Genomic DNA, 19,389 nt, shown 5'->3' with positions numbered 1-19,389 from the left:
CATTGTCATATGTGAAAACGACATCCTAAGTCCTTTTTAAAAATGACATTGCGTTTAGCTTATTATAAGAGGTTGAACTTTTGTATTTTGTAACTATCTTTAAGCTCTTCAGTTTATAATTCATATAAAATGCCTTTTGTATTTAAAATAATCCTATTTTAATCAGTGCATGAAATTTGCTTTTTTAAAGTTCATTTGAATGATTATTCCTTCCCTCTAAAGAAATGATTTTGGTAATGTTGAGAGGTACCTTACCACAAATCCTAACTGTAAGTGTATTCATGGTTATTTTCAAAAGAATTATGACTTTTCCCCAAAAGAATCCTAAAAAACTTGTAATAAACCTATAAAGCTGATTTGCATATTTACAAAATTTTGAATAGCAAATATAGGCAACTCATATATGTATATATATTTTAAAAACCCACACATTTGTTCAATGGCTATTTGTGAATTGCCAGGTACACTGTGTCTCTAAGGAATTACCTACTATTGAAAAAAAACTACTCAATGCCAAGTAAAATCTTGACATACAATCCATTCTTCTGGTGCCTGCCAACTGATTTGTTTACTGAACACTGTCACATTAAATGATGGTGCCTAGGTCAAAACGCTGCACACACTCCCTCCACCCCCACCCCTTACCCATGTTGAGATGTGGCTGCCTGTAATGAGATGAGATCTGCTTGAGTAAAGCCATATACATTACAGCAAGCATTCCAGATTCTTAAAATGACCACTTTGGTATTAATACAATGTATTCCCTGTTTTCTCAAATATACAAAATATACATTTCCAGTTTTAGTTGTGGTTTTGTTTTTGTTTTTTGTTTTTATATAGGAACAGTTAGGTCTGTCGTTTGAGAGGGAGCCCAGGGGACCTGGAACGGGTCACACGGGCAGTGCTCAGTTCTGGTGCCTCTTCATATGCAGGGCCAGGTGGTCAGAGCGCGAAAAGCTGCGGTTGCACACCCCGCACTGGAAGGGCTTGGCGCCTGTGTGCTTCCGGTAGTGGCGGGTCAGCTCATCTGATCGCGCGAACCTCCAGTCGCAGCCTTCCCAGGTACACTTGTATGGCTTTTCACCTGTGACAACGAACAAAGGAGGTGAGGCAGCCTGCTTGTAATGCAAACATCCTAGATAACACCGGAGAAGGAATTTCAAAGAAAAAAAAATCTTGGCCAAGCGAAGGAAAGAAAGCTCATGAATTCCATTATGAGTAAATACATATCAAAGCCACTCAGAGTAAGCTAGTTAAGAGTTATTTCTTATAACCTCCAAGTATTTTTTACCTTATAAGGAAAAAAGCATTTTGTGTATCTTTGAACAACTGAAGAATAACAATTTTAGGCAAATACAAAACGAATCAGTGCCCTTATTTTTATGTACTCCTACACACATAAATCCAGGAAATGACTAGGTGAGTCTGAGTGGCTTTATCATTATTGTGCAAATACAGTTTCTATACCAACAAACCCAAATTAAATTATTATAGGACTAATGGCTGTAAGGTGGGTGAGGGAGGAAAAAAATTCAGAAGCTGTTGCACGAATCACCTATACAATGAATTTCATGTACCACAATTGCTTAACCAGAAACTGGTCCTAGATGTTTCTAAATTAGCCAGACAGAAGCGTGCAGTTCATAAATCAGTTCACTTGAAAACATGGCCTCCAAAATGGACTATTAAGGCATTCACTCTCTGAGATTCACACACACCTTCACACCCTCTTCTTGCAGACTGAAGCAAAACAGTCTGGTACTGATAACTTCACATTGGTAAAAAAGTCAGACCATGAAACAACTGTAAAAACTGTGACATTTGTTGACTTCTATTTAGTTTTTGTCATGTGTTGCACCCAAAATTCATTCCATAAACAATTCGCCAAGCATCTATTATAGGCCAGAAACTGTCCCAAATACTTGTGATACAATGGTTAACAAAATAAAAACAGCTGGCCTCATGGCGCTTACGTGTAATATACATCTAAAAGTCTGAAATTGTTCAACCTACCCATTCCATTCTTTCACAGTTCTCTTCCCTTGAGTAGTGAGTTGGTATGTTCCTCCCTCCCATCCTGTAACGTATATTATTCCTAATGCTCTCCAAAGTTTGCCAGCTGTTCAACTTTCAAAACTACTAAATATTCACTATGTAGTCTTAATTCACTGTTTGTGAATGAATCCTATTGGAGATCATGTATTCCAGTAGGAATAAATGCCAAAACGTTCTTTGAGTGAGCATTAACTAGCAGTTCCTACATTTATGATTTTATAATTTTCTATGAATTTTTTATAAGAATTTGAGATAAATTTGTGTATTAAAGTATTATTGGCTTACTGCTGAGTTTTATATAGATACCTTTTTACCTCTTAAAATTCCCTTAAAAAATGTCTCCTTCTCAACGGGAGGAACCTCAGAGTTGCTTTGAACACTTGTTTAGTTCTGACGAAACAGAAACTGCACAACCTTTCTGCCTAATTTAGCAGTATCATGTTCAGGAAGTTGTAGGATTAACCAAGTCAGTCTAAACTTTAAAAGACCCTGTCCTCATCAACTGAGATTTCTACAATTCGTGGTTAACGTATTTTTGTTGTCGTGATAACCACTCTGACTCTCAGACAAACTCCCATAGGGACAAAGAAGAAAGTGCCAAGACAGATGACATGAAAGTGGTCCCAATTTTTTTTCCCTTGAGAGTTCACCTACATTTCCCATGGTATGGATTGCTGTGCCATACTTCCTCTCTTCTCTCCTCTGCCTCTGACCCAGACAGTTTTTGTTTTAATTCCCTTTCTGGTTCCTATCAATCCACTTTAAAAATGCACATCTCAATTCTAAAGTTTTTTCTCCCCTCACAGTAAATTCTAACCAAAAATTTAACCTAAGACACTCAAGCCTTTTACAAAACAAAGTATAAATCACGTTCTGTCACTTACAATCACATAAAATGTTTGATATATAGAAATATTTTAACACCAGTAGTAAATATAGCTATCACGTTTGTAGATGTAAATTGATCACAAAAAAAATTTTGCACAGTACTATTAGTTTTTGTTCCCTGTGAAAAATAAACCACAGAAACAAACATATTGGTTAAATACTTTACTGTCATTTAATGGAAAGAAAAAGTTATTTCTGATGTCTGAGACAAGGAAAAAAATTCCTATAGTGCTCCCAATTTTAAAAGAAATCATTCTAGTCTTTTGAATTTAATAATTAAATAGCAGAACTGAATTTTCAGAGTTTATGTAAGAAACAAGGGACACTAGACTCTTTTTGTTCACTATTTTTATTGGCTATGAAGCAATAAACTGCACCAGTATTTTTTAAAGTTTACTTTACTGATTGCTTGAAATACAGTAGCCATTAAAGTTTCTAAAACATTTGGGGTTTTGCTCTCAATTTATGCACATCTATAGATTATTCAGCCAAGAATACTACCAGTGTCTGGAACGTTAGTTACTGGGGCCAAGTCTTACCATAAAAGTAAGGACAACTATCCCCCACTTGGGGCAGTTTCTATGGGATTTGTTCAAGTGTCAACACCGTTCAAGTAAAACATCGTAGAGGAAGCTGGTACCCAATTTCTGGCCAAACAGCAGACTTGGGCCTTTCTTCCTCAGCCAGAAACACTATGCACAGTACTTCTGGGAAACCAAACTGACTTCCTTTAAGTTATATTTCAACAGGATAGAGCTTTCAAAAGTTTAATTGGATTTTTACAGAATCTCTTTCCAATACCACCAATTTAAAATATTTAGTTAAGCTCTTTCAACATCAACTGTATTTTTAAGTTCTCATGCTGTTAACGTGAAACTTTCCAAAGGCAAAAAGAAAAAAGTGACAAGTTTGTACAGCACAGAAAACAAGCTCCCACTTTATCTCAAAGTATGTGCTTTCTCATTCTGTTTTTAAATTACAGGCGTATTTTGCTAGAATCTCTGATCTTTGAAAACTATGTTCAAGTTAAACATACATACTATCCATGCTGATAAAGTCATTAACATACTTTACAAAAATGTTAAGCAGAAACATTACCGGTAAAAGGAAAGAGAGCAGGCACCAGCAGCCATGGAGCACGTACTCCAGAGCGAGGTACTTCTCATTCTCTCGCTTCCTCACAATAACCCCGTAGAGTTAGAAGCAAAACGATGAGCTCCACACTAAGAATCCTGGTCTGCCACTTTTCCTTAATGTCCCACTTAAATCTTCCATTAGCAAACACTAATACACTCTCTTTGAATGATTTAAGGAACACATACATATTGTTCAAATTTATTTCCAGATTCTAAAGCCACTTGTGAAGGTCAGCTAAGGAATGGCTTAATGGACTCACAGCAGGCCTTGAACCCCAGACAATCTGAAACAGAGAGCACAACCTGGCAGTGCCAGCCTCTGTGGGACCTGTGGCGTCCTGAGCACTGTTCAGGTATTGGCAATTCCCAGGTATCACCTAACGATAGCTCCTTTCCCCCAGGGTAAGTGAATTTCAGTGGGTTAGTGGAACATGTTTGTAAGCCATTTTAAAATTCCTCAGCAACAAACTGAAAATTGTCCTTTTTTTTTTCCCTCTGAACAGATTTTAAAATGACTTCTGAACCTATCACAATGGAATGGGAAGTTTCTCTGCTCTGCTGAACACATTCAATAGACATACCAAGGCCTTTCCCTAAAATGTTCTACATAGATTCTTCTAACAAAAGAACAAAAAAATCACTGATAAAATATTTATCTTAAAATAGTTATTTTAGATAATGTTTTAAAAGTTTATTGCAGCAAATTTGCACATCAGTTTCCTTCCTGGTGACTAAAAGACAACTCAATCAATATCTGATAAAAGCTAAAATACCATGAGAATTAAAGTCAGTTTATTAGTGAAGGTGTAACCTGTACTAAATGCCTTGCAAAACACAAATAAAACTTGGTTTCTGGCCTCAAAGAACTTAAAATCTGTATCTTGTTCTGCGAACCTAAACAATCCAAACTTTTAAAGTAGAATAAATTATTTCAACCTAATCTAAACTCTTAGAACTTAAGAGTCCTTGAAGCTCAAAATGGGCTCTTATTTCAAGAGGAAAATATTTTCATGCAATTCAATAATAATTAGATTTTTCCCATCATTTGAGACTTACGAAATTTAGTCTCTGAAATAGGCTCGTATTAGATTTGCTTCTAAAAATCAAAAGGGAGAAAAATAGGAAACACTTATTAAAGAAATTCATAGGAAAATGATTTAGATAGCTAAGAAAAGAGATAAAGTAGGAGGATGATTTTAGCTCACTAATTCATATTTTTATGTCTACGCCAGTAATTTTCCATCCAAAAACCTTTCTATTAAAACTCATTGTCACATATTTCCTGCACTTGGAACAGAAGGTCCATATCAAAGATTAGTATTATTAGCATTTGTAAATGCATCTAATTATTTACCAGATAACACCATCAATATTGTGCCCATTCAACCTAAGGAAGCTGATTGCCAAAAACAAAAACAACAAAAGTGAAATGCCTTTCCCTCCTCAATTTATGTTTATCACTTTCTTTAAAATCTGATACCTCACTCCTTCCAGAAAGCCTCTGAACGGACCAGGAGAGATCATTTCACGTCTCTGTATCCCCATCACTGAAATTTCTGTTGAGCTATCAATTTGCACTTGCAAATATACTGCTTTAGGAAGGCTTCAAATAGTTGTATTTTGCCTCCTTAACTAGCTTTTAAAGTTCCTCAAGGGCAGAGACTATTTTCTATTCCTGCCGTAATGCCACACTTTCCCTAATGCATCTTGAAAACAACTCAGTTATTCTGATTAATGAAAAGGAGGGAAGGCATAAAAGGTTCTTGTGAGGCTGTCAGCTTTATCTTCTTCTGTGGACCCTCCCGCAGCAGGGCTTTGCCCTGCCCAGGACCACTGAGAGTAATCTGATAATACGCATTTAGGTGAGAACCATGTTTTGAGCCTCTTCCGGAGAAAATAATCAGAATCAGTTATTGTCCCATTCTGAAGTTATACAGGGATAAATAAACTCTGTATAAACAAATTTTCTTAGGTAGAACTGGACTGGACTTCAGGAAAGCCAAGACATACTACAGCCCCTAGCACTGGTCAAAGGCAGTGAGGGGGACTTCTCTGAGGGCCAGAAAGATCTCTTTGATCTGCCAAACCCAAAGAGGGAATGGGTGGGAACACGATGTCAGGGGTTACACTTACAGTCTACATCCTAGCAGAGATTTGGAATCTCTGGGCTCCTAAACTACTGCTACTTCTCCTCTGGGTTCCCAGCAAACATTATGAAGACTATCCCCTATCATTAATAGAGTTAAGGAAATGAAATACCAATTCAGTCTCCTGATAACGAGACAACACTCGGATTCACTTTCTTATAATGGGAGTTCACACTGTTAAAGTGGCAATGAGGAATTTCACCTTTTCTTTTTGTAAGCAAAACAGAAAAATCCTCTATTTTCATTTTTTCCCAGTATGGAATGAGTACTAGATAACCTTCCCTTTACTTTGTACTTCACATGGTGACCCTGACCAGTAGGTCTCCTCCCAACTCATAAAGGTTTACCTTTTCATAAAATAGCCAAAAATAAATTTATTCTTCTGTAAAGATATTTTTAGGTAAAAGTTACCTACTGTGCACTTCTAAAACTGTAACTTATCCTTAATAAGAGTTGTTGTTTGAGATCCTTGAATATAAATAATACTGGCTAACAGACTAGGAATGCTGCTACGGAGATACTTTTACTAAAGTAGGACATTATTTCTAATCGTTCACTAGAAACGATGTAGGTCATCAAGTAAACAGCTACTACATTCTATAGAACCAAAAATATCTGCCAAATTCTTGGGTGACTGTATTATTATTTTTTAAAAACATTACTCTCTACTTTCAAGACTAATTATTTCTATCTCCACTCCAGCAATTCTATTTAGTCTATTTATGAATGATCTTCTCCCACTAGGTTAAGAACAAAAGGGCAAGAAGAGATTATTCGTCTTTGGATTCTCCACAAAACCAGTAAAAAATATTTGCTGAATCAAATTATACTTCTTAACGTTTGATAAGCTTTATCATCTCTAAACAATGTTTAATCAATTTCCTATGTAAATGTTTTTCAGATGAAAGAACAAGTCCTAGAAGCAAAGTTTAATCTTCCCAGTGAGTCATTAAAAAGAAATTGCTTCTTTTTTTTTTTTTTTTTTTTTTTGAGACGGAGTCTCGCTCTATCACCCAGGCTGGAGTGCAGTGGCGCAATCTCGGCTCACTGCAAGCTCTGCCTCCCGGGTTCACGCCATTCTCCTGCCTCAGCCTCTCCGAGTAGCTGGGACTACAGGCGCCCGCCACCACGCCCGGCTAATTTTTTTGTATTTTTAGTAGAGACGGGGTTTCACTGTGGTCTCGAGCTCCTGACCTCGTGATCCGCCCGCCTCGGCCTCCCAAAGTGCTGGGATTACAAGCGTGAGCCACCGCGCCCGGCCGAAGAAATTGCTTCTAAGCTTTCATGCTCATAAATACCTTTCCTGAGGTCTGAACCAGCAAGTCTCTTAAGCTACTACTTTAAAAAAAAAATTGTTTGAAATTATCAATATACAAAATAAATTTCAAAGCTGCAAATGAAAAAAACATTGAAAAGAATGAAAAGAATGTTTAATAAAATCTAATCTAATACTAAAGGCTAATAAATGTGATACTTCCTCTGAAAGTTTTCAAATAGAGACTCAAAAAACCATTGAGTCCTAAATCTCTTCCTGCAAAAAAAGTTTTTGCCTGTGTTACCTCTACCAATAAAAAGGTTACATATTTAACCACTATTGATATATTTCTTGATTCACATTGTAAGATGTCCATCCATTAAGGCCCAAAGTGAAAACCTTTGTATACAGTTTTCCTAAAAAGCCTTTTACCCTTTTCCCACAGTTCCACAAACAGAATAACTTATGTTCAGAACACTGAATGTTGCTTTTAGTAAGTACCTGCAATGAAAATATCTTTATTGTCAATATTATCATTTTTTTTTTTTTTTTTTTTTTTTTAGACGGAGTCTCGCTCTGTTGTCCAGGCTGGAGTGCAGTGGCACAATCTTGGCTCACCACAACCTCTGCCTCCCAGGTTCAAGCGATTCTCCTGCATCAGGCTCCCAAGTAGCTGGGACTATATATAGGCATGTGCCACCATGCCCAGCTACTTTTTGTATTTTTAATAGAGACAGGGTTTCACTATGTTGGCCAGGCTGGTCTCAAACCCTTGAACTCAGGTGATCCACCTGCCTCGGCCTCCCAAAGAGCTGGGATTACAGGCGTGAGCCACCATGCCCAGCCAAATATTATCGAGATTTTAAGATCAAAAGCTATATTTAATATATTCCATGAAAAATGACTTTGGAGCAAAGACCCAGAAAGGAATTTTTTTTTTTTTTTTTTTGAGACGGAGTCTCATTCTGTCGCCCAGGCTGGAGTGCAGTGGCACGATCTCAGCTCACTGCAACCTCCGCCTCGTGGGTTCAAGTGAGTCTCTTGCCTCAGCCTCCTGAGTAACTGGGACTACAGGCATGTGCCACCACGCCTGACTAATTTTTGTATTTTTAGTGGAGATGGGGTTTTGCCATGTTGGCCAGGCTGGTCTCGAACCCCTGAACTCAGGTGATCCACTGCCTCGGCCTCCCAAGTGCCAGAATTACAGGTGTGGGCCACTGCGCCAGGCCCTAGAAAAGAAATTCATATCTAAGGATCTTTTAGTACCCACACTGAAACTCAATATATTCAGCAGCAAATCTCAAGTACAGATTATAGAAAGTATACCTAATAACATCTTACTACACATGTCAGTAGGCAATAAAGTCTTCTGCAAAAGACACTAAGGCAGAAAATGGGAATGTAACCCCTTTACAAACTAGGCTTCCACTAAAAATCTTTCCAGGACTTAATGTGGAAATCTTTCCTAAACAGGGAATCTTGAACACAGTGCTTTAAGAGTCCATTTTGTGAGCCGGGCGTGGGACTCACGCCTGTAATCCCAGCACTTTGGGAGGCCGAGGCGGGTGGATCACCTGAGGTCAGGAGTTCGAGACCAGCCTGGCCAACATGGTGAAACCCCGTCTCTACTAAAAATACAAAAATTAGCCGGGCATGGTGGCAGGCGCCTGTAATCCCAGCTACTTGAGAGGCTGAGGCAGGAGAATCGCTTGAACCCGGGAGGTGGAGGTTGCAGTGAGCCGAGATGACACCATTGCACTCCAGCCTGGGGACAAGAGCTAGACTTCATCTCAAAAAAACAAAAAGAGTCAATTTTGTGTTCCTATGTTATTTGTACAATGTTTCCATTTTCTCCTACGGGCGTGTTTCAAATTGTCCTTTTCCATTGTCAATCTCCAGTAAACTACTCTGGGATCACTTAGTACACACAGACTCCGATGCATGCAGTCTGGGTCTGAGGAATACTTGAGCCAAGTGCGTGTGTTGTTCAAAGACTTTCTTTGTACAAATGCTAATTTCTTGCCCTGTTCCAGATAGCTGAAACTGGGGAAAACAAAAAAATCTAGAAACGTTACCATACCCTGATTTCCCAACAGCTTTACCATATTGTCTAAGGTTAAGTGCATATCCACGCACATGAAGAGAACCACTAGGACTTCAAACATCTGTGTTGAGTTCATGGTTTACTTTTTCAGAATTTTCTCTGGAAAGAACTTTTTACATTTCTACAAATTTTTGTTTGAAGATACAGTCAGTATTTTTTCCTACTGATTTTAACTTCTTTCGGCCTCAAACCTTTGCAAATTTAGACATTATTTTAAATATTCATTATATTAAAGAAAAAAGTAAGGTATGTGAGCATATAATACTGGTTGCAATAGACAGTTTTATCAGTCATGTTGATTTATAAAGACAAAACAGTATACTTGGGAGCAACTTTAGAGTAATGGCAATGTGTTCCGCCCCTTGTAGACATCATGAGGCATATAAATTTCAGTAGAATGTTAATTTAAATGCTGTTAAAAGTACAAATATTTTGAATTGGAAATACACCACTCATTGACACTGTTGCCTAGAAGCAGCCATAATTATTTCTCACCAAAGGCATGATAAATGTATACACACACATATTACAAATAACACATGCGAACATCCACATCTATAAGGGATGCTTCTACAGGCCTTATGCTATATTATGTATGTACAGATATAAATAAAATATAATTATTCCCTAGAATAGAAGCAAATTATGTTTCCAGTATTGTCTAATCACACAAAGACAGAACTTTGTATTATTTATATGCAATGTCCCGATAAAGAAATCAAAGTATATGAACTTAGAAGACTTGAATGCTAAACTTCTGGTTTAAGAAACTGATATATCATCTACTCTGTCATCTCAGATTACTTAAAAAGTTCTGTTTTGTTAAGACTATTATTTGCTTAGGTTCAATTTGCAACCCAAGTTAAAGAAGCACTTACAATCTAAAAATCCAGAAGAAGTAATTAAACTCAGACGCAGGCTGTTTTCATTGCCTAGATTATTTTTAAAACATAAGGTAACTTGACATTTTAAAGCAATTACAATTATTTTCCAAAGAAATGCTAGGGTGCTTCACATTCTGCCTGTAAAATGGCAATCATTTAAAGAGTATTTTATGTCATCAACTGTTGTGTGGTTTTTAAAGTCCTCTGATAAATGGTCCAAGAGGGAGGAGGAGGACAGAAAGAAAACCAAAAAAAGCTATTACATAAGAGAAGTAACTTAGAAAAACTCTTCTAACTGTTCTACCTGGGCCTTAAAGGGAAGAAAAAAAAAAAATCTTTGCTGGCTTCAGATACATTCATTTAAAAACAACAGACGGGCAGGGTGGGGAGGATGCAATGAGAGAACAGGTAATTTTAAAAGGCATTGTCTAGAAATGAGGAGAAAACAACCTCAATGCTCTATGATTACCCAAGAACAGGTTTAGCCAGATGAACAAGTCTGCTACAAACCCTCCCCAAGGCATTTGAAAGACTATCAAACAAAACTTTATTAAACTGGATTACATGTTCTCATTCATTAGATGTTGAAGGCCACAATGTTTATGGGCAGGTGAAAAAGCTGATGCAAGGGACCCAAACCAGGGCTCGGTCTTCTTTTTAGTCTGTTTTTATTAGTACAAGCATTGTTAAGACAACCCACGATTAAATGTATTTGCCAGCAGGTCAAGTTCCTGAATTGCAGGTATAAGCATTCAGGGCACTAAATCCTGACAGGGGGTGAAAGGCTATTCAGATATGGGTTTGACTACATCCCTGCAATAAGTAGTTGATTACATCGTTATATGCAATTGTGCTCTTTTATTAGGAGACTTTAAACCCATGAAAATGTGTTCCCTCCTATCTCTCATTTCAAGGACTTCCAAAAGAGAAAAAAACAACAGTTCAAATGTCTTTATATTTCCATTTATATTCTGTAAAAGGACATTTTGGTATTTCTATATGGAATATTTTCCTGGCACTTGTCATTTGTATTTTGAAAACTTTAAGTTGGAGTTTTTATAACATGCTTAATTCATCTGTGTTTAACTATAAAAATTTCTACCTTGGGTTGCTTATGAAGGATCCTTCCTCTTATATAATCAGTTTGTCTCCATGCAAAAACCTCAGGCCAAAACAGCCCGCTCATTTCATAGATAAATACATAAGATGTCTTTTCTTTAAAAGCAGTTTCTCAAAAAGCCCTGGAATCTACAACATTGTCATCGGATTTTAATAAGTAGTGTTTATCACTGGGATATCAAGCAATGCTTCCTAACATGCATACAAAATGTCTGCAACCATATTCCTCTAAGGGCTCTATCTCAGCACTGACCTTTGTTCAAAGGCTTTTACTTTTTAATGCAGCAGTTAGAGATAACTACTTCATTTATCAAAACTCAATTTCCATAGTAACATCTAGCCTGGGGAGATTCAAGTCCTCACACTAATCCAACAACCCATTCAAAGGAACTGTTGAATACTTTGGTTTCCATAGCAATGATGGAATAATACATTTTGCTAGGTCATTGCTTTTATTAGCAAACTTATTCTTTGAACTTTAGGTAAGGCTGTATTTATTGAGGGAAAAAAATACAATCACTTTGTATAAGTTCTTTTCTTTAGGGCTGCTCTTTTAAGAAAATCACAAACAGTAACCATCTATATATTTGACAATATTTGGAGTATTTGGGGAGCCTTTAAAGTATGCCACCTGGTTTCATCTTAAAATGGCTTCTGATATAATTTTAAAGTTTAAAAGCTCTTAAAAGTGCTGGTCGGGTGTGGTGGCTTACGCCTGTAATCCCAGCACTTTGGGAGGCCAAGGCAGGTGGATAAATATGTCAGGAGTTCGAGACCAGCCTGGCCAACATGGAAACCCCATCTCTACTAGAAATACAAAAATCAACTGGGCGTGGTGGTGGTGGCCTGTAATCCCAGCTACTCGGGAGGCTGAGGCAGGACAATCGCTTGAACCTGGGAGGCAGAGGTTGCAGTGAGCTGAGATCGCACCACTGCACTACAGCCTGGCAACAGAGCAAGACTCTGTCTCAAAAAAAAGTGACTGCTATAGATTTAACAAAGCAAATACAAAAGTAGAGGAGCTAAACTTAAAAGCATATGTAAACAAGAATGAATGTAAGCTAGAATAAAGATGAAGTCTCTCACACATACCAAGTTTGGGCTGGGGCTTGTAACCCATTTCTGACCACCTGATTTTAACACTGCAATTTCAGCCCTACCTTTCATCAAGCACAGAAAACATACTAAACACAGATATTTTAACCTAGAGGTGAAACTAATGTTTTCACCAATTATGCTGTACACACCAAATGGGAAAGTTTTTAAGAGTTTAAAATGGCTTTCTCAGAGCAAAATTATTTGCTATGGAAGAAAATGAGTTGTTTTTTTTTTTTTTCTTCAAAACACTGCCATTATAAGTTTTAAAATCCATTAGTAAACATCGCTGTTTACATTTTTGGGTAATCAACTCTGAGCGGTGACAGGGCAAGAAGGCCTTAGTGAGGGAATATCACCGGCCTTCCTGGAACCACATTTCTCATGGAACTGAATTCTGAACCAAGCCTGTGCTGAAAAGGTAGGCTATTTAAAAAAAAAAAAAAAAGTTGACAGAAGAAGAGATCAAACACGTGTTAGCTTTTAAAAGGATGAATACCACTTACACTATTTACACAACTCACAGAATTAACAAGAAAATTACATACCAGTGTGAGTCCTCAGGTGCGCTTTTAAATGAGAAGACTTGGTATAAACTTTTGTGCAACCTAAAATAAAGGAGAACAGCATGTCATTTTGGAGATCCTTTTGAAATCTTTACATTTGATGATTCAGTGTTTAAAATCTGGCTTTAAAGAAGAAATCTCTCATGCTAGATGAGATTATTTGAAGCTTCAGTTTTAAAAGTTTTAAAGAGCCCTCCCACATTACCTTATTAAAGGCATGAAGTGATTTATGTATCACTTTAACAGGAAAGAATACAGATAATCAAGCCAAACTACAAATGGAAAATTTGTGTTTATATTCCAGTAGGTGCTGTACTTCCGTATTAAGAGCTGCTATATGTTTTTTTTTTTAAATTTTAATGGCTCTAGAGCTGACAATACTAAGCCATTATCCAAGATGACTGTAATTTTCTGTACTCCCACATTTCTTCCTTTTTCATTTAGCACGTCATGCCATATCATGTATCAGTCAATAAATTTTGCCAAGTATTAATCATAAACTAGCTTTCCCAGTAACTTGTAAATATATTCCATGTATTGTCTTCAACTTATACTTTAGGCCATGTATCTCATTCAAAACTGAGCATATGCTCACATGCCATCAAAACCATTCTTAAATCTATCTTGTAGACAGTCTTGTATCTACCATCAGGCTAGCTGCCTACAACCTCCACTTCACTACCAAACCTTATTTTCCCATACCCTATTTTAATCTCTTTCTGGGGCACTTAATTTAGAATTAAAAACTGCAGTTTATTCAATTGCCATTTTAAAGTAACTCTGGCCTAACTCGAAATAGTATGTATTAGAAATTCAAATCTGTTGTAATATTAAAGAGAAAAAAGTCCAAGGGAACTTTTTCCAGAATATCCTAGCCAAGTTTTTGATGTATAACATAAGCAACAGACAACTGGTTTACATACCAAAGTTAAAGCACAGAGATAGGACAGAAAAAAAAAAGGGTATTTTTTTTTTTTTACTGTCAAGTACAACTTTCCTATTTAAAGCCGTGAGGTTGAAAAGGGCGCGCGTGTACACACACATACACACACATATACACACACACACTACATCTATTGATGCTTCAACCAGGTAAGAGCACATACCAGGGTAATCGCAGTAGTGGATGCGTCGTTTCTCCAAATCGGGGTTACTCCTTCTGTTGTATCTGACAGGTTGGATGTTTTGTGAGTTAACTGGCAGGGTGGTGGGTAAATTTGGATTGTGAATTGCCAGTTTAGAAGCAATTGTAGCAGCATAGGATGGAGGTGGGGTTAAATTCTGGAGCATCTCTGCTTGTCTATCTGGACTTCCAGGCTCTGAGCTTGGTGGTGATGGGGGAAAGTAAGTGGCCTGTTGTGGAAGAAACTGACTTGGCATTGTGTATGTGCAAGGGGGCATGCCCTGGAATTGTTTCACTGCAGTCTGCGGAACAGCAGAGGTGTGTGTGTTAAGGCCTGCCATGGCAGCTGACATAGAAACATTTAGAGTGTCCATTGCTGCTGTCTGGTTTGTAGAACTGGGCATATCTAGATCCGGTGTATTCAGTAGCTGGTACAGGTGGCCCTGCTGGGGAGGGACAGAAAGATGAAGATCTGGTGTAGGAAGTTCTTGTTTGATGAAAATATTGTTCACCTCTGGAGCTGCGGTCTGGTGTGAGCTGAATATACTGGTGAACTCGGGGAGGGCCTGGGTCGGGGCCGGAGGAGGGGCAGTCGTTTCACTCTGGTGGCTGAAAATGGCAACAGGTTCTGTCTTGATGTGTGTTACGCACGGTCTCTGGGATTTGTAGAGGCCAGTTCTCAGGTGAGTGATGTCAGGGAGGAAGACGTTCATGTTGATACTGTAAGGTAACCCTTCAGTGTCAGTGAAGAACTGGTCTACGACTGAGGCACTGTCTCGTCTATACTTTTTATGCTCTGGAATTATAGGAACTGGAGGAAGCTGAGGTGTCAGATACTTCTCCATTTCACATCTTGTCTGGACCAGCTCCTCTGGAGGCAGCCGCGGGCCGGCGGCGGGCGGCTGGGCCTGCGCGGGCGCGGGCTGCGCCTGCGGGCGGTGGTGCGCGTGCTTCAGCTCCTCACCGGGGAAGAGCGCCGCGTCGCGGGCCGGATTCGCGGCGCCCAGCACCGGCTTGAGCTGCGCGAACACTGGCTCGTCCTGCGGCGCCGGCGGCTGGGGCACGGGTCCCAGGCGGGCGCTCATGCTCAGCACCCGCGTAGCCATGGGCACTCGGGGGCGCGGCTCCGGGCGCGGGTCGGGCGCACTTCCCACCTCACCCACGCTGGCTTGGGCCGGCGAGCTCAGCGCGGGGCTGCCGGCGGAGGAGGGGAGGTTTCGGGTGGACCCCTCAGACACCGGCAGGCAGTTTTCGAAGGCGCGCACGAAAAGCAAAACTCTTCCGCTCTTCCACACGTAAACGCCAACGTCCTCCGGGCGGCCACTTTCTCCCGCCCCGCCCCACCGCGCACTCAGGCTCTCCGGAGCCCGCTCCCGCCACCACCGACCTCCGCGAGAAAACTGCGAGCGCGCGTACCTGCCCCGCGACTACTGACACTTGACGCCCGCCTCTATTTCACCCAACTCCGGGGGGGCGGGGCCCGCTCGCTTGATTGGCAGCGCCGCCGCGAATCCCGAGGCCCCGAGGCCGGCCAGGCCTGAGCGGCCAGCCTATGAGCAGGGAGAGAGGCAGCCAGGGCCCCGCCTCCGCCGGCCCGACCGCACCCCTCTCGGGCCACGAGCTTCGCGCGCAGGGCGGCCGCGCAGTTTGTACACAACTTCTCTGACAGATTGGGCTGGTGGAGCCGGGGGCGGAGGGAAGTAGCGGAGCGGGTGGAATCTGGGAAGAGGGGGAATTAGGGTGGAGACGCGGAGGGAGATCTCTTCGCACTGTTCTCTGCCAGGATTAGGAAGAAAAAGAGTATTGCACGTCTTAGGTGTTGTGCAAGGACCTGAAACTCAAAAGCTGAAACCCAGAAGGCAGCTAGGTGGGGGCGCTGAGGCTTTTAGAGATTTGTCTAATGAGTGTGTACTTTTAAATATCCAAAATGTACTTCTCTTTAGCAGAAAACTAGGGGCGGTGTGATAAACAAATTTAAAACAGCTCTTGTCTCTGTGTATCTTTAGCAGTGAGTGTATCCGTTTAACAAGACAAATTCAGAATGCCTGAATAAAAGATTTGATGGCAAGCGTTTTTTCAAATCCTTGCATAAAAGCCTGGGTTTTTCCCACTCCTTCAGGATTTTAATTGCTAGACGTTTTCCCACACATTTCTACCTCCCATCCGTGTGTAGGGAGGAGGGCTTGGGCCATATGAATTTTGAAGTTTCTAATATTTAAGCCGTGTTGATTCTAGCCGAAGCATGGAATCTAATTTAAGCACGACTAGCTCAAATGTGTATTTAAATAGACATTACATCTTTGACTTATTTTTGCTAGCACCGTATGTTCAAAAAATGGACTTTAATATTTACAAAACAGAAACCGAGCACATTTACCTCACATTGTGGCACCTTTTCCTACGAAGAGACAACCAAAAAGCCACAACCATAGACACAGACCAACTCTGAAAACTGGAAATCCAAATTTGTTGGAAAGTAATAGCCAAATATATTACCATCCATTTACTATGTTGTTATAATGGGAGGGTGAATTTTTGCCAGCAATCACCTAAGGAAACCACTTCCCTTAATCCTTAATGTTCTTGTACATGATTTTATCTGGCTTATTGGGAGGACGGAACAATAAACTGCAATAAAAATGCCTGTGATATTACTACAAATGTACATATGTTGACACACAATATACCATTAGACAGTTTTACATATACCACAGCCTACTCATCACTTCAGAGTAAAACAGCTTTAAAAAAAAAAGTCTTGGAAAAAAACGTTCACTTCAAAGTGCGTATCTATCAAAGGTATGGATCTCATTTTCAATGGGTAGAAAATTAATATGCACATAAAGAAATGTATTTATTAGAAAATATAAAATTATGCTGTAAACTAGATTTTTCTCCTTTTTCTTCTCTTCCTGTTGATACATGATTCATTTTTATAGCTGTGATCACTGCCTTCAGAGAATGGCTGATGACTACTTTCATATTATCAAAGTATTATTTAATAAGTGCTTTTTCAAGTTTTTCTCTAACCAAACAGCCCCGTGCTGTCCACCTTCATCTTTAAAAAGCTGTCCTGCTTTTCTCTAATATAAAACCGATCATGTAATTAATTAGTTTAGAAACAGTTTATAGAATTAGGATGGGATTTAATGTAACTCTTTTAAAAAATTGAGCTTTGAAAGATTTTTAGTTACTTAATTCTGATAACATCAAACCTAAATGTGATGTAGATAATTCTTAATAGAACTTTTGTGCTCTTGTAACTTTAAGCTAAATCTAACTTAGATTTAATACATTTGGTAGCTGTATCTTAATGTGCTTTTAAACCTATCTAGACCTTTCCTTTTGTCTTTTTACGAGAGCTTCAAGTGGCCCGGTCTTTCAACCTAAGTTTTCACTGCAATAAAATCCATGTATTTTACTGGAAATGCTTCTATAATTTCACACCACTTTTTAACATGCTTTCATTTACAAAAGCTTTTTCATTGCAAAAAAAAAGAAAAAGAAAACCACACAACTAATATTAAGTTTTTAATATTTTTAGTCTTGTTAATTTTTTCATATTTCCACTTTTCATAATGAATATAGATATGAAGCTAGCGTTGGGGTTCTTACAGTAACTGAATATATTCCTTTTTGCTCCAATACAGTAGCAGGTTTTAAAATTCCATTTCGGGCATAAAGATTCATGAAATAGGGCTGCCACTTTTAAGTAATAGTTTCTCTGAAATGCCCTGCTCTTCAGTCTCACAGAAAATAACTAGCTTAGCACTGTACAATAGTACGGAAATTGGAAAGTAATCCTTTTCGGAGACATTTGCCATGTGATTCTGAACATATAAAGAACATGTTCAACCAAGTTTCTTTGCTGTTGCTTTTAACATAAATGCTACAGCTGCAAACCTGTTTCACCGACTTAGTAAAAAGGGTTAAAACTTGATAAATATTTTTCAAATGTTCCAGGTTCTACATTGGCGTGAAGCCAGACAGTGTGAATGGACAGATCCTCAATTACTTTGAACTTTCTAGTTCTTTGCATTCCTTCCCGCTTAGTAGTGCTGTACCATTAGGGAAGATAGGAGAAAACAAAAAACAAATGTCAGGTTTCAGAAATCAATTAGTGGCCTGGCAGTGGTGTGTTAACTGAACTGTGCCAAAACAGGGGATTCTGAGGGAATGAAATAAAAATGTTGAGTAGTCAAGTTAGGTAGGAGGGTAAGCATAGAAGCAGTGTGCATGCTTAAGTCCTTAGTCACTGGGCAACACAGATTTAGTCTTAGAATAAACCATAAGTGTCACTATCTTTACGGGAATAAATACGGATGAATATGCGGGGGCTGAACAGGCATTCAGTGTTGGGGGAGGGGGTTTGAAGGAGGCAGTGGAAAAAAATAGATAAATAGCTTCTGAATGATGAGATGAGGGAAATATGAAGCTATCACTAGGGCAATGTTCACACAACGACACTGCAAAAGGAGTATCTAAATTCAGTTGTTTGGCAAATCTAAATTCAGTTGTTTGGCAAAAACGTCAGAGACAGCTTGAAATTAAGAGGTATAGAGTATCACAGCCAACAAAACTGTATTCACTTTGAGTAGAAAAATATTCATAGAATATTCATTTCTGCCAAATTAGTATCAAATTTCCAAGTGATCTTGGGCCACAGAAAAAAGAACAAATAAACATGAAAAATAAAGTTTTATACGGGAGCACACTCTTCTCTAGGGTAAGATTATTTAATTAAAGTGACTTTTTGGTAGTCATTGATTGCACACCCCTGTTAGAATCTGTATCAGTGAAAACTTAAAACTATTGTAATTATTGTCCTCTCAAACATTTCACATCTGTAGTCTTTGTATTTCTTCATTAATGGCAACCACTTAAAGCCACACATCAGAAAAAAAGTCATTAAGGAAATAGCCTGATAAATAGAAGCTTCAACTGAGATTAGTTGGAATTTGAAGCATTTTGACTCAAAAGATTACGAGACAAGAGAGAAGATGCTCTGTTCATTGCT

General features: G+C 38.9%; 1 protein-coding gene across 1 annotated transcript; it reads right to left on the bottom strand.

Moving 5' to 3' along the window:
* Window positions 1-650: 650 nt before the first annotated feature.
* KLF5 (KLF transcription factor 5) lies at window positions 651-15,638 on the bottom strand. Its single transcript, XM_058437981.1, has 3 exons — window positions 14,356-15,638; window positions 13,232-13,291; window positions 651-1,084 (listed from the first exon to the last, which is right to left on the bottom strand). Exons 1-3 carry the CDS (start codon window positions 15,476-15,478, stop codon window positions 906-908), a joined length of 1,362 nt encoding a protein of 453 aa, XP_058293964.1. The 5' UTR covers window positions 15,479-15,638; the 3' UTR covers window positions 651-905.
* Between the last annotated feature and the right edge of the window lie 3,751 nt (window positions 15,639-19,389).

The sequence above is a fragment of the Hylobates moloch genome, unplaced genomic scaffold (assembly GCF_009828535.3).
Source record: "Hylobates moloch isolate HMO894 unplaced genomic scaffold, HMol_V3 SCAFFOLD_4, whole genome shotgun sequence".
NCBI lineage: Eukaryota > Metazoa > Chordata > Mammalia > Primates > Hylobatidae > Hylobates > Hylobates moloch.
The sequence above is the reverse complement of the archived record's forward strand: the minus strand, read 5'-3'. Positions and strand labels throughout refer to the sequence as shown.